Below are 14,740 nucleotides of genomic sequence, written 5' to 3' on the forward strand. Positions count from 1 at the left end.
CTGGGTGTTTCCTAATTGTTTCACTTAATCCTAACACATTTGTGTTGTTGGTATTATTGACTCCATGTGAAGATGAGGAATGTGGACTTTCCAGGTGGCCCAGCATTGAAGAATCTGCCTGCCAATGCAGGGAATGTGGGTTCTATCCCTGGGTCAGGAAGATCCCATGGAGAAGTAAATGGCAACCCACTCCACTATTCTTGCCTGGGGAATCCCATGGATAAAGGAGCCTGGTGGGCTACAGTCCATGGGATTGCAAAGAGTCAAACAGGACTTAGCGACTAAACAACAACAACAGAAATAATGAACGGCTGCTGAGCACATGAAGGGCACTTCTACTCTGGTTCTTGGGAAAACGCCCTGTGAGCTCTGAGTCCTCCCAGCCCATGCTGCATTGTGATGAGGTGTTCTCCCGCCAGAGTGTTCACTCTCCTAAAGTCAGTGATGCCGGCTGACCCTCCTTGTTTAACGAATCACGCCATTTGTAAACGGGCAGGAGTTTGATACAGACACTAAAGCTAGGTCTGAGTTATACTACATGTCAAGCTTTTAGTGATATTGATAGAGAGCATGAGTAGATTATTGGATATTTTGAGCTTTAGTCCTGATGACCCTCAAGATCCTGCAAACACATCAAGGAGCAGCATCTGGCCTTTCATGGGGACACTGAGATGTGGCGATGCTCACTCTCCTATGGAACCTGCTGCATCCATGAGGCCTTCCCTCAGTGGGGAGCGTGGCCCTTGGATTCTTTTCTCCCCACTGGGTTTTTGTTTTTACAAAAGCAGAACAGATTTTCTCTGCCTTTTCTGTAGTGATCGATGAATGATTTACTGTGAGCAACTGGGCATAAGACCAGTCAAGTCTGACTATTTTAGGAAAACTCTCTGCTGTGAGGCTCTGGAGGTCGGTTTTTTAAGCCTATTCCTACACGGAAAGGATTTCATAGGTTAAAAAAATCAATGAAAGTCATAAATTTTTAAATCTCTTAACTGCTTTCCTACAAAGATTTCCACGGAGGGCAGGTTTATAAAAACTAGTCTTCCTGTGTTTGGAACATGCATGAAAGTGAAAGTGTTAGTTGCTTTAGCCATGTCTGACTTTGGGACCCCATGAACTGTAGCCTGCCAAGTTCCTCTGTCCATGGAAATCTCCAGGCAAGAATACTAGAATGGGTTGCCATGTTCTCCTCCAGGGGTTCTTCCCAACCCAGGGATCGAACCTGGGTCTCCTACCTTTTACCACTGTGCCACCCGGGAAGCCCTGGAACATGAATGAGTAAGAGTCAATATTTCTTAGTGAAGCAGCTTTAAGATTAAGATAGTAACTCACAGTTAGAAATAAATTTTGCATCACATCACAATTTGGCATACAAATACACACACATACACACACAAAGAAAACAAAATTTCTTCAAATATTACTTACCTTTTACTACGGTGGATGAACTCTGATCATTACCATTCTATCTCATTCACTTAAAAAGTCACTAAGTTGATCTCATGAGCCACCAATGGGATGTGAATCACTATTTTAAAATTTTCAGAAAAGATGCTTGGAATGATTTCAATTGCTTTGAATTTACCAAGGCTAGATTTATGGCCCTGGATGTGATGTATCCTGGAGAAGGTTCCATGTGCATTTGAGAAAAAGGTGAAATTCATTGTTTGGAGGTGAAATGTCCTATAGATATCAGTTAGGTCTGGAGCCAATTATACAGAGTGAAGTAAGCCAGAAAGAAAAACACCAATATAGTATACTAACACATATATATGGAATTTAGAAAGATGGTAATGATAACCCTGTGTGCGGGACAGCAAAGAGACACAGATGTATAGAACAGTCTTTTGGGCTCTGTAGGAGAGGGAGAGGGTGGGATGATTTGGGAGAATGGCATTGAAACATGTATAATATTGTATAAGAAACAAATTGCCAGTCTAGGTTCGATGCAGGATACAGGATGCTTAGGGCTGGTGCACTGGGATGACCCAGAGAAATGGTATGGGGAGGGAGGTGGGAGGGGGTTCAGGATTGGGAACACGTGTACACCCGTGGTGGATTCATGTTGATGTATGGCAAAACAAATATAATATTGTAAAGCAAATAATAATAATAAAATAAAATATGAAAAATAAAAAAATAAAAATATTCATTAGTAATGAAGTACCCTGGAGACCATCAGATCCAGATTACAACTCTCTCTGCCACTCCCTAGCTACGTGACTTTGAGCAAGCTGTAAACTTTAGTTTTCTCATATTTAAAACTGGGTTAGTGATAATATCCCAGGAAGCAGACCAGCTAGTGTTTATGAAGTGCTGGAGAATGCCTGGCCCATGGAAGACCCTTGATTAATGTTCAGTTCAGTTCAGTTCAGTCGCTCAGTCATGTCTGACTCTTTGAGACACCATGAACTGCAGCACGCCAGGCCTCCCTGTCCATCACCAGCTCCCGGAGTTCACCCAAACTCATGTCCATCGAGTCAGTGATGCCATCCAGCCATCTCATCCTCTGTTGTCCCCTTCTCCTCCTGCCCCCAATCCCTCCCAGCATCAGAGTCTTTTCCAATGAGTCAACTCTTCTCATGAGGTGGCCAAAGTACTGGAGCTTCAGCTTTAGCATCATTCCTTCCAAAGAAATCCCAGGGCTGATCTCCTTCAGAATGGACTGGTTGGATCTCCTTGCAGTCCAAGGGACTCTCAAGAGTCTTCTCCAACACCACAGTTCACTGGCAATTGCAATGCAAGGTGAAAAAACCAGAACTTTGACGGAAACTTGCCAGGCCTTAGCATTGCATGATCTTTTTATACAACTTCTATGAGAGAAATAACAGGACTATAATAAAGCTTCTCCTACTTCTTCATGTTATTATGTCAAAAGTCATGTGACATACATGGTTTCTGTTTTAAGTAACCCCAAACTCTTGAAAGCTGAAAGGGGACTGTAAATGATTAGGCAACAGAAATATCCTTGCAACTTTCTAATAATACTTTTTATTGATCTAGAAGAGGTGATTAACAACTTGGTTTTAAAGACAGTTTTGAAATAGACAGCTGAGGCTGTGTAGGAGATTCTGAAGGCAGAACACTGTCTTCCCTCATGGGGTTTATTATGAAGATGACCTTGAGTTCCCCAAGGGTTGGCCCCATTAGTTGTCCATCTCACAGATGCAGACCCATTCTGAGTGAGACAAACAATCCAGGGTCAAAGACAGGAAGGATCAAGGTTGTTTCCTTTTCCTTGGGGGAAAAAAATAGGCTACATTTACCCAGTATGGGTGAAGGAAGGGGAGGGGAAAGACTGACCCTGTACAAACAGAACCTTACCAACTGTGTTTCTAAAAATCCCCATTGTTCACCCCAGAATGGAATCTTCCTGATAATAACTCAAGGTATAAATTGTATGTGGAAGGGAAATAAAATCTATTCCCTACCTACCCCCTTGCCCTCTGTATCATGAATCTCTATTATCTAACCTAGTGCCTGGTACTTAGTTGGTGCTCATTAATTTTTTAAAATGAATTAATGGATCATTTAGGAATAAAAGAAGGGTTGAAGGAGGAACCCCTTTAAAATGTAAAATTCCCAAAGTTGCAGGCTAATGTTTTGACTCTGATGACAAAATATTGTTTAGTCTTCAAGTGCTTATCATTTATCATTCTGTCATAATACAAGTTAGAAGATGATTAAGAGTCCTTACTATAGTTGGCAGGTACCGAAAAAGAGCCAATACTGGTCTGTAGACAGCATATCTTGCTGTCTAGTCTTCCTGCCATCTGTGCAAATGGAGGTAGTTTTTATTGAAACTTGGGGATTATAAAGATGGAGGATGCCTACATAAAAGCTGTGTCAATAGCTTCTGCAGCAATGTCTATGGGGCCCCTGCCAAATGGGCAGCTGAGGGGAGAATCTCTCAGTAACAGTCTTCCTCTCCTCTCTCTGGTCAATATTCTAGACATGTCTGTGCAAAGGGATTCTGAAATGACTCCTTGATAGCTTTTTGAAGCCAACTGGACTGCTGCCTAAGGACATACTTTTCTGCTTGCTCACCCTTCCTTGAGGGGGAAAAAACAGATGAGAATGATCTCTGAGGTACTCAGTTTGACTTGATGGGGATGAGCGAGGCCCTCTCTGCTTTCTTGGATTCTCTGCCAACGCTCGTCCTGCATGCTGTGGAAGGAAGTCCTTATCCTCTCAGCCTGGTGTTCTGGCTGAGGCTCTTTGCACGTCCTCGCCAGGGACGGAGGACGCCACCCACAGGAAGCCCAGGGGATCTTGGCCCATGAGGCCATTTCTCTGTTCCTGGTGGAATTCAGATGGAGGTGAGGCCTCTGCTGTTCACTCTAAAGAGACAGTTACTGCATCACAGGAAGGAGCATTCATTTAACATCTAGAAAACGTCAGCTGGGCACCTACAACGTGCTCTGTCAACAAGGCAGACATGATACTGCCCATCCCCATCTGGAGCTCAGGTGGCAGGATCTCCAAGAGGAGCAGCAATGCCACTCAGCAAAGCAAAGGTGAATCCAGCCCCGTCGCTGAGATCACTTGTGGGAGGCCTCCCTGACCTCTGTGAAGAGTCTGAGCTCAACTAAAACCCCACCTTTTCAGGGCACAGGATTTATTATTTGTTTGAAGGAAGCTAGTAAAGTCTTCTCTTAAAAAAAAAAAAAAAAGCTGTTATGTTAAGGTGAAAGTCACTCAGTCATATCCAGCTCTTTGTGATCCCAAGGACTATACAGACCATGGAATTCATCAGGCCAGAATACTGGAGTGGAGCCTTTCCCTTCTCCAGAGGATCTTCCAGGCCCAGGGATTGAACCCAGATTTCCCACATTGCAGGCAGATTCTTTACCCTCTGAGCCACCAGGGAAGTCCATGTTAAGGTGAGTGGAGAGAAACTGGCCTCCTGGTGGTTGTTTTCTAAACTTGGAGATCTTATCCTTTTACTCTACTGTTGGGTCCTCCCATCCCTGACAATATTGTGAGGCCCTATCAGTGAATATGGGCTTCCCAGGTGGTACTAGGGGTAAAGAACCTGCCTGCCAATACAGCAGACGTAAGAGACATAAGATATGCGGGTTCACTCCCTGGGTCAGGAAGATCCCCTAGAGGAGAGCATGGCAACCCACTCCAGTATTCTTGCCTGGAGAATCCCATGGACAGAGAACTCTGGTGAGCTACAGTCCATGGGGTCACAAAGTTGGACATGACTGAAGGAAAACTTGGCACGCACACATCAGTGAATATGTGCAGAATTCGGGTCCAGTTTTATGCACACTCTGACTCCACCTTCTTCCCATTTCAAAGACTCTGGCCTTAACTGAGTTTCTCTAAGTCCCCCGTTTCTGTTCCTTTCTCCTGAGACAAACTGACCACCTCCAACTGGTGAATGTTTTTTCATGATCCTACTCACAGATTTTCTGCAGAAACTATCACCCCAGCTCCTTCCTCAGGTTATTGTCTGAAGTTTGGACATAGTTGGGGAAACAATGTCTAACTATATGGAAGAGAGTATTGGTTCAATACGTGTTGATCTAAATTGGGAAAAAAAAAAAAGAATTCTAAATTGCCAACATTATTCTTACGGACAGATCTCCACTCCACGTCCCCCTGGGCTGGGTGCTTTTATGTGGGTGGCACACTGAACACCATGGCTCTTGATGGGTTCTAAGGTATATAAAGGCACAAGAAGGACTTCTTTTCAAAAGATCTCTTCTACTGACCAGTTCACTTCATTTTGAGGGATGCATCCTTTTAGGTTCATATCTGGTCTTTAACTATTTAAATCCATATCTTGTTCTGTAAGAGACTGACTTCTTCCTAAAACCTGTCCATGTAAAATGAACCCAAGAGAATGAACACTGTGATGGGTGAATGGAAGAAGAATGTGGAAAGGGTTAGTATGAAGGAGATGGGGTGAAACCTGATGGAAACTTGGCATGGGAGATGCGGAGAGGAGAAAAGATGATACCTTTTCCCTTTCACCTCTCCTAACCCTCTCTGATTTGTTGACTGCTCTGTCTTGAGGGACTTTCATGGGCTATTCTTCTTGGTGGTAACCCTCTCAAATTGTGTCACTCCAACTTACATATTGACCTGTGTCCTAGACTGCTGTGTACGACCGGGCAGGATGAACCTCGCACAAGTCTGGGGCACCATTCACACAACTGCTACTGCTGAGCTGTGTAGAAGCCACAAGGTCCAAGGCTAAGCCCTGGATGATGCGCCCTTTATGATGCACAAAGGTTGATGGGCTCCCTTCCTGCCCTCAGACAAAGCTCCCATCTGTGTCCTATATTCCACTTCATCTCCTCCTCTCCGCCTCTCTTGACATCATCTCCTTTCTCCCCTCTATTTTCAATATCCCTGTCTCTCCACTGGCTTTTCCATTAACATTAGTCTTACTCAATCACCTCTTAACCTTCAAAACAAACAAATCAACCAACCAACTAACTAATCGAGCAAGTAAGCAAGCAACCAATCAACTAACCAACTCCCAGTCCTACTGGAGCTGAGACACTCTTCTCCCTTCAAAGTTAAATTTCTCAGAAAAATCCTACTAGCCAATGTTTCCAGTTCCTTACCACCCTTGCTTTCCTTGGTTCACAGCATTCAGTCTTGGCTGTGCTGCTCCACTGAAATTTTTAGCACTGGAATCACTAATGTCCTCTTTATTTCTAAACCCCATAGATGTTTTATGGTCTTCATTTTGCTTAGCTCTCGCCCGCATTTGACCCAGCCAGCCACAGTCACCAGGTTGAAACCTTTCTTCCTTGGCTTTGTGAGATCTCACTGTCCTGCTTCACTTCCTTCTTCACACTCTCTCATGGTCCTCCTCTAGTCCCATCCCATCTCCTTAATGTGTTGGCTCCTTTTCCTTCATCAATACCCTGAATGTCCCCGATATGCATTAGGTCAGAATCAAGTCAGTTAAAGAATTTAGAGGGACCTGTGAAGAGTTCCTAATATTTTAGTTTATCAAACAAGAACACTAAAAAAACCTAAATTATGATTGTTAGAATAGTATAAGAAAAAGAGTATTTTATTGTTAAAAATCTGAGAGAATACATGCACAGAAGGAAAGACAGTCCCTTGAAAGGAGTACATTTAGCTTTACAAAAGACTAACTTATTTTTGCTCATGGATGGGTGAAACTTTCATTCCTGACAGCAGTGGGCTGGAACACAGTGTTTGGAACTGTGTGTGAGAAAACGGAATCTGGCAATGCGAGCAGAATTCTTTAGTGAGGTTAGCCCCTCTGTTCTATAACTCACAAATGTTTTCTGCCAGTGTGTCACTTGTCTTTAACTTTGCTTACAACAGAGGCTCCAGAGAGGAAATGATCAGATCCTGACTTTAACTATGCAAGCTAAAAATAGAAGGCAACTTACTTGATTTATTAAGGATATTTATAAAAATCCATAGCATATAACATACCTAAATGGGAAATTTTTGGAGATGTTCACTTCGAGGTTGAGAACAGGGCAGTGATACCCACTATTACTGCATCTTTTCAAGACTACACTGGGGACTTTCCTGGTGGTCCAGTGGCTAACACTCCGAGCTCCCAATGTAGGGGGCCCAGGTTCAATCCCTGGTCCAGGAACTCAATCCCACATGCTAAGAGTTCTCATACTACAGCTAAAAATCCCTCAACTCACAACTAAGACCTGGTATAGCCAAATAAATAAACACTGTGTGTGTGTGTGTGGGGGGGGGGTGGTCTGCGTTGGAGGACTTAGCAGATGTAGTAAAGCAAGGTGAGCAAATCAATGCTATACATGCTGGAAGAAATAAAATTGTCACTATTCACAAATGATATCAGTGTGAACATTAACAAATTCAAACTAATACATTATTAGCATTATAAAGTTTATAAAGGTTTTGTGGAGTCAATTTAATATCTCTATATCAATTACAAACAATTGAAAAATGAAGCATTTTTTAAAATGCCTTTTACAATAGCATCAACAGTTTACTATAGCATCAAATCTAAGAAAAATTTGCAAGACATTTGTGCAAAGTATGTAAAGTTATTGATAGATATTAAGGACCTAAATAAATGGAGTTAATTCTTCTCTCAAATTGATGTATAGGTTGGTTCAAAGCAATTTCAGTAAGAATCCAGGAGTGTGCATGGGTAAGTATGTGTGTGTGGAAATGGATAAGCTGTTTCTCCAACACACGTGGGGACGATAAAGGACAGGAAGAGCCAGCTGTGTCTTGAAGAAGGAAGACGAGCTGAGAGAACTGGTTATCTGTATATCAGGACTTATGATAATGATACAATAATTCTGAGAGTTTAATAATTACATGAATGTCCAACCAAGGCTCAGAGGTTGTCTGGCACGCAGAAGGTCTAAGACTGCAGAGGATGAGGGCTGTAACTTGAACACAGGTCAGCTCACCCCTAAATCTAGCATCCACGCCACTCTGCTGCCTCTCCTGTCCTAATCTCTTCCGCTGGTGCAGCACTTCATGATTCCAAATCTCTGTTGTGTATGCCCTCCGTGTCCAGTCGCTGATTAAAGCAACACCAGAAGAATTAAAAACTACCTTCTTTTCTGAGCTTTGGGTCAGGGTGGTCTATTGTGAGCAAATCCCAACTACGCTCCCCACCACACTCGCTTTTCCGAAGACACAGGGCCGACTGACAACTCTGCTTTTTCACTGAAATATTTAGTTTATCGAAGGGAGAATCTCCACAGGAGGTGACCAGAGAAAAGGCTGCTGCTGTGAGAGGAGCTAAGCTCTGTAAGAGCAGTTAGATCCGCCTTCCACGCTGCTTGAGGAAGCGGCTGGACACAGCCGGTCAGCAGAGGCTGGGACCTGCATGAAGCCACCTGCTGGGGTACAGCCCCTGACAATGCGTGGGGGATAAGTTACCTCTGCTGACCACCCAAGGCTGTGATTTTAATACTAGCCAGGAAGGAAAGCAGCGGTGGTATCTCTGCAAACTGGGCATGAGATTCGGAACTTGATCACCCACAAGGCAAAGTCCCTGAGATTCTCATATAAACTTACAGCTCAGAACTGAACACTCCAACGAACTATGTTGATGCCATTCTGAGATCGCTCGTAGGGAGAAATGAGCAGGAGGAAAATCCCTCCAACTTCATGAAAATGTCCAGGCCTTCAAAAAAGAGAAAATTCATGCCTGGGGAACTGGGAGATAAAACATCTTCCTCTTATCAAACACATATTCTATTCACACAGAACTTCCTTGAGGGGGAAAAAAAAAATTAGAGTGATATGCCACTGATGAGAACATTTATTGCAAACTTATTTTTTTTCTATGCTACTGAACATCTAGAATTATAGGGATGAGGGATGGATGCATGTGAATGAAGCATTTAAAAATGCTTCTGCTAATTCCACTACGAATTCTCTTTTTTTTCCCACTATGATGTAAATTTTGTGTAAATCTTGTGTAAATTTTCCACTATTTTTTCTGATTTCTTATTTTCCACTATTATTTCTTATGATTTCTTATTTGTCATCATATAACTGTGTACACAGAAACTATCCTTAGTTAACTGAATTTTATTCAAGTCACAGTGTCTTAGGATGAAATGTGTCATTTTTCAATATCAGCTTACTGGAAAGCAACATCCCAATTTTTGTCTTTAAAATTCAGGTGACAGCCAATTCTGTCATTTCAAGTGAGAATCCTTAAAACTCTTTAACTACACTGGGTCATATCCATTCACGGTAAGATGAACAAACAAATAACATCTGTTGTGAGATGTATTTTAGGTAGTGCCTTTAGAGGTATCTCCAATGACCTTCACTTCTGGGTTTCTGCTATTTTTCCTCTTCCCTCACAGTGGGCTTCATTCAGCCCTGAAGCAGGTGAGTTTTCATTAGCAGTGCTGCTTCAGCCTCTCAGTATGACTGGCCCACAGTATAACTGCTTTTCACAGCTATTGGCAGCATGGATGTAATTGTGTGAAATTAAGATTTAGTTCATAAATCTTTTCTTAAGACACAGTCTCAGCCCTTTTCTCAAGGGCTGAGCTGACAGGACTTAGAAAGGACTGGGCTGAGATTTGAACTGGTCCATTAGGGGGCAGTCAAATACTGTTCACGTCAGAGCTCTAGCTCTGCTTTTGATGACTGCGATTTTCAAGGTTACAAATTATTTGAATAAGTAGCAACTGGTAGTTATCAAGTAGCTTTCTCAGTACTTCATGCTTTCAATTTCCCAGCCCAAGTTTTTAGTTTGTAATATTGTTCATAATTAGCCCATAAAATTTTTATGGGGAAGGAGTTTGAAGCTGGTTAACAATCTAAGTAAATAAACTGATGATAAAATACATGAAGAAAGTGATGATAAGATCGGTTATCTTGACTTTTTAACTAATGTTGGTAGCTTAAGATAGCCATATCATTCATTCTTTAGGCACACAAGGGTGATTATGGCCGGAAGAGAAAAGACAAATCATACAATTATTAACTTTTCCTTTTATTTAGATCTGGTCTTAGAATCTATCACAAATATTCATTTAAATTTAAAAAGGAATTTTTACTCCTATAATTCTAAATGACTTTCCTTTGTTTATTATAAACAACTTTATTGCTTTAACTATGTAATTTTAACTAACAATTATAATTTTATCATGGAAAAGAAAAAGATTTTGCTGATATATATACCAAATTATTTTTACAAGCAGGAGTAGGATATCCAAGCATTAACATATCTAACTTTGAAAGTAAATGATTTTAAATATAAAGGGTTTAAAAGTAATATAAAATTAGACAAGATAAATTTCCAGAGAATTATAATTAATAAATATTTATTAGATTGGTACTATGGATTTTAAATATGGCATTTACTTAGAAATAAAAAAAAATCATCTGTTTAAATTTTTCCTTCTTTTTTAAAGAACAACATTATATTGTGGTAAATCTCAAAAACATTACTTTGGTAATAGATAAAGATTTTGCTTTTCCAAGGCAAATCAATTTAGATGCATTACGATAAGCAAGTATTTTAGTAAAATTGGTTAACCATAGTTACATATATGTACATTAAAGAATTTTTAAAGGCATAGATAACCTTTATGACATGTGTTGAATACAAGAACCTATTTTAAACTGTCTATTCTTAAAGATCATAAAAAGTTGAAATTACAAATGTGCATAGAGCATTAACTTCTGAATGAAGAAGATCTTCAATCAAGAAGTAGACTGCTTTCTACAACTGTATTTCATGCAAAATGAGTTCATATAATGTTTCTCCTTAGATAACACTTAAGTTTTCATGTAAGAAAGATTAAAATATGACAAACTCATGCTACATGTATTAAAATATTTTTAAATAATTTGAAAAAAGTTTTAGTATTCCAAATTCAAGCTAAAATTTAAATATTAAAAATCTTTTATCTGTAGATATTCTTAAATAACTGCTCATAAATACTGCATTTTATTTCAATATTTAAAATATGCAGTTGAATTCATTTAATAAAATAAAAAAATTTTTAAACCTAAAACAAATTTCTCAGAAAAGAAATATAATTTTGAATTTTAACTTCATTCTCAGAGGTTTATTAAAAGTTTCTAAGAAAGCCTATGAACCTAAAAACATCCTTAATAAGACTAATAATAAACCCACATGCCTTGGGTATGATGAATAGATTATTTACTTAGAAGTGTACAAGCTCACAGCAAAACAAGTCTATATTTTTCTTTAAAACCAGGTAAAGTTTGAATTTTGTTTTTTTCTTCAGCTATACAATAAAAATGCCACCAACTTGAAAGTGAGCAGTTTGGCTAAAATGAAATGTTTAAAAATTAAAAACAGAAAGGAGAATTATCCTAATAGGTAGCTTTGGTTCATTTAAGTTATTTTCTTTTATCTAGATTTGCTCTTAGGGAGAAATATTGATTTTAGATTTGTCTTTGGTTTTGCAGTTTCCAGTTTAATTATGTTAATAATGAAATATAGCAGTATATTATTAAATATAGCAATATTTAATTATGTTAATAATGAAATATAGCAATGAACTATAACAACTATATAAAATTTATGAACAGATTTCAACAGGTTGAAATTTCATAAGTCAAAATTTTAATTTATTAATGTGTCGTACATTTTTTCAAATACTAAAAAAATTTCTCCATTATCATTGATTTCTTCATCATTGTTTTTTTTTAAGCTACCTTGTCTACAGTTTTAACCACATTTAAAAGGCAAGTTTCCACGAAAAATCTCTTGCATCTAGAAACTGCTAGGATGAGACTACAAGCAACTAGTGACAATGACAATGCAAACTGGAGGTCTGCTCATCAAACACTGCAGTGAGTGTATTATAAATATGATAGAACTAAGTAGAAATAGTCTGTTCTTTTGGAATTGCACTCATTAAGCGAGAAAGCAGCAGCCTTACCTTTGACATCCATCAGAACGATGAAATGAAGTAGAAGGAACATTGCAATCAATCTGCGGCTGAAGAGACACTTAATACCAGAAACGTAACAATGGGTTCACAGCAACTGAGTTATTAGACGTATGCTCCTTATACCTCAGAAGGAGTTCTGATATACTAACTTCGGTGCCTCCCCTGTGTCTGAGCATGCTCACAGCTAGAACTTTACTGGCACGAAAGGAGACGGTCTTTGTCACTATGCAGCCTATCTTTTTCATTCTTTTTTTTTTTTTTTGGTTTCATTTTATTTCAAATCTACAGTTGTTTTCTTGATCATTAATTCATTATAGTATGTACAGAGAGACATACATAAAACTCTGGTGTTATAAAAAACATTTAAAAAAAATCACTCTAAAAAAGTTTCCCATTAAAGCATGTAGCACAATTTGCTCCTAATTTAGTATATATGCTGCCAAAGTGAACACAGATTTGCTCTTAATTTAAATCCAATCATATATAGAAATTCTCCAATAGGGAGGGAAATAGATTTACACTGAATAGGTGACAAAACTCTTTGCAAGCATATCTTTCATTCAGTAAACAAATAACAAAAAGCTACTCACTGGCAAATATATGAAGAATACGTGCTTCCATTCAAATGCTCTTAAATGTTTTCAAATGGCATACAGAAAGATAGTAATAACTAAGATATATGGCCCTGTGTTTAATAGTTACTAACTGTAAGACATTCACACAATATTTTAAACTTCATTTACTTCCTCTATAATTATGTTCCTTTTTTTTTAAATGGACACTTTTATTCTTGCTTTCAATCCTGTGTTTCACATCTACTAGAAAATAATAATTATAATTCAGTTCTTACATCCTGAAAGCAGCTTTTAAAGCAGCATAGTCAGTGTTAGAGAAAGGGACTTTGGTCATAGAATTCAGTTGATCCTAGTCTAATGATAAAGAGTCTACAAAAGGACATTGTAGAATTTCGTCGTCTAAGAAATTCTGAGAAATGTCTATGTAGACATACTAAACATTTCGTACTTGTGATTTGGACAGAGGATTTTCTAAGGGAATAATACTCTTATATGTTGCTATGAATTCTGTCACAACAACACTGAAAAACTATCTTGTGATGACTGGCTACATCATCACAAATCACAAGAAATGGGGTTTTCATTGTTCTTTCTTTCATTCCAGCCTTTGACAGAATAAAGATTCAAAGGGAATTTCAACTAGAAAATATTTCATTTATCACATAATGCCGTTAGTTCTTTTCTCTTTTAAGACGTGAGCTAAATTCTCCAAGACTCCTTCCAGATACATTTAGCTGTATTCTCATCTTATTTTTCAAACCAAAAGAGAGAGCAGTAAGAATAAAGGAAATGATGAAAAGAAATAGTTCAAGGTTTTTTTCTTACATTTCAAGCACCCTTTTTCTTCACAAATTTTGAGGTCTTTTTACATAAAATTTGCCTTAGTTTTCATAAAAAAATTCAGAGTGATGAATTTTCCCTATATTTTGTGTTCTACTGTCAAAATGAGGGGTGCTAGTGTCTGGTATTGAAACATTAAGCATAAATTTTTAAGTGCAGTTAAATACCATGAATTGTCCATCACAAGTTTATTTGAGGTTTTAAATGTATATTTCATGAAAACACAATTTTTGGAGAAAGAAGAAATGTCAAGATTTCAAAGCACTTAATTTTGATTTCTTCTTGAATATTAAGCCTTAGAAATAGATTTAAATTGTTAAAACATTGAATCATTATCCTTTTGTGTTAAGCTTTTCAATCTTTCTTATATTAACATAAATAATTCAGAACTCCATAATTATAAATAATAGTTAAGAACGTCTTAGGCTCATTATTGGTTTCTAAAGGCTGAAAGTGCAGGTATTGAAAGATATTTCATTTAATAAGTTTTAACTTTGATTTACCTAGTATGAGCATCCAGTATCTTGAACTGAAACCCAAATGGTTGATATGTACACAAGGATATAATATAGGGGTTTAAATAAGGGTGAACGGATTGACTCTTTCCTTGGAGACACAGTTGGTACAGAAGCTCCAGACAGTGCTTCATGCAGAGAGGAAGACTTGTATAAACTGATTCATCCCGGGATGTTAACATCAAACTTGCACAAGTGTATTTTATTGATCCTTGCCTGAATCAACTTATTCCTTCATGAAAGTCTCCAGTGGGTAGCACTCACAGTTTTGGCAATAATAGTATAAAAGCTCATAAGCCACCAGGGAAGCCCCTCATACAAATATAATACTTAATAAATAGCACAATTCAATGTAATTCTGGCTAATTCAAGGGAATTCACTAACAGGACAATTACCTGGACTTCTCAG

General features: G+C 38.6%; 1 protein-coding gene across 1 annotated transcript in view; it reads right to left on the reverse strand.

Annotated features, from left to right (window-relative positions):
• Window positions 1-12,484, reverse strand: part of RXFP2 (relaxin family peptide receptor 2) — a 61,966-nt gene extending 49,482 nt beyond the window's left edge. Inside the window, exon 1 of the mRNA XM_060394050.1 lies at window positions 12,390-12,484. Within this exon, the coding sequence (XP_060250033.1) occupies window positions 12,390-12,432 (43 nt within the window). The 5' untranslated portion in view covers window positions 12,433-12,484. The remainder of the gene's footprint in view (window positions 1-12,389) is intronic.
• Between the last annotated feature and the right edge of the window lie 2,256 nt (window positions 12,485-14,740).

This window comes from Ovis aries, chromosome 10 (assembly GCF_016772045.2).
Source record: "Ovis aries strain OAR_USU_Benz2616 breed Rambouillet chromosome 10, ARS-UI_Ramb_v3.0, whole genome shotgun sequence".
In the NCBI taxonomy this organism is placed as follows: domain Eukaryota; kingdom Metazoa; phylum Chordata; class Mammalia; order Artiodactyla; family Bovidae; genus Ovis; species Ovis aries.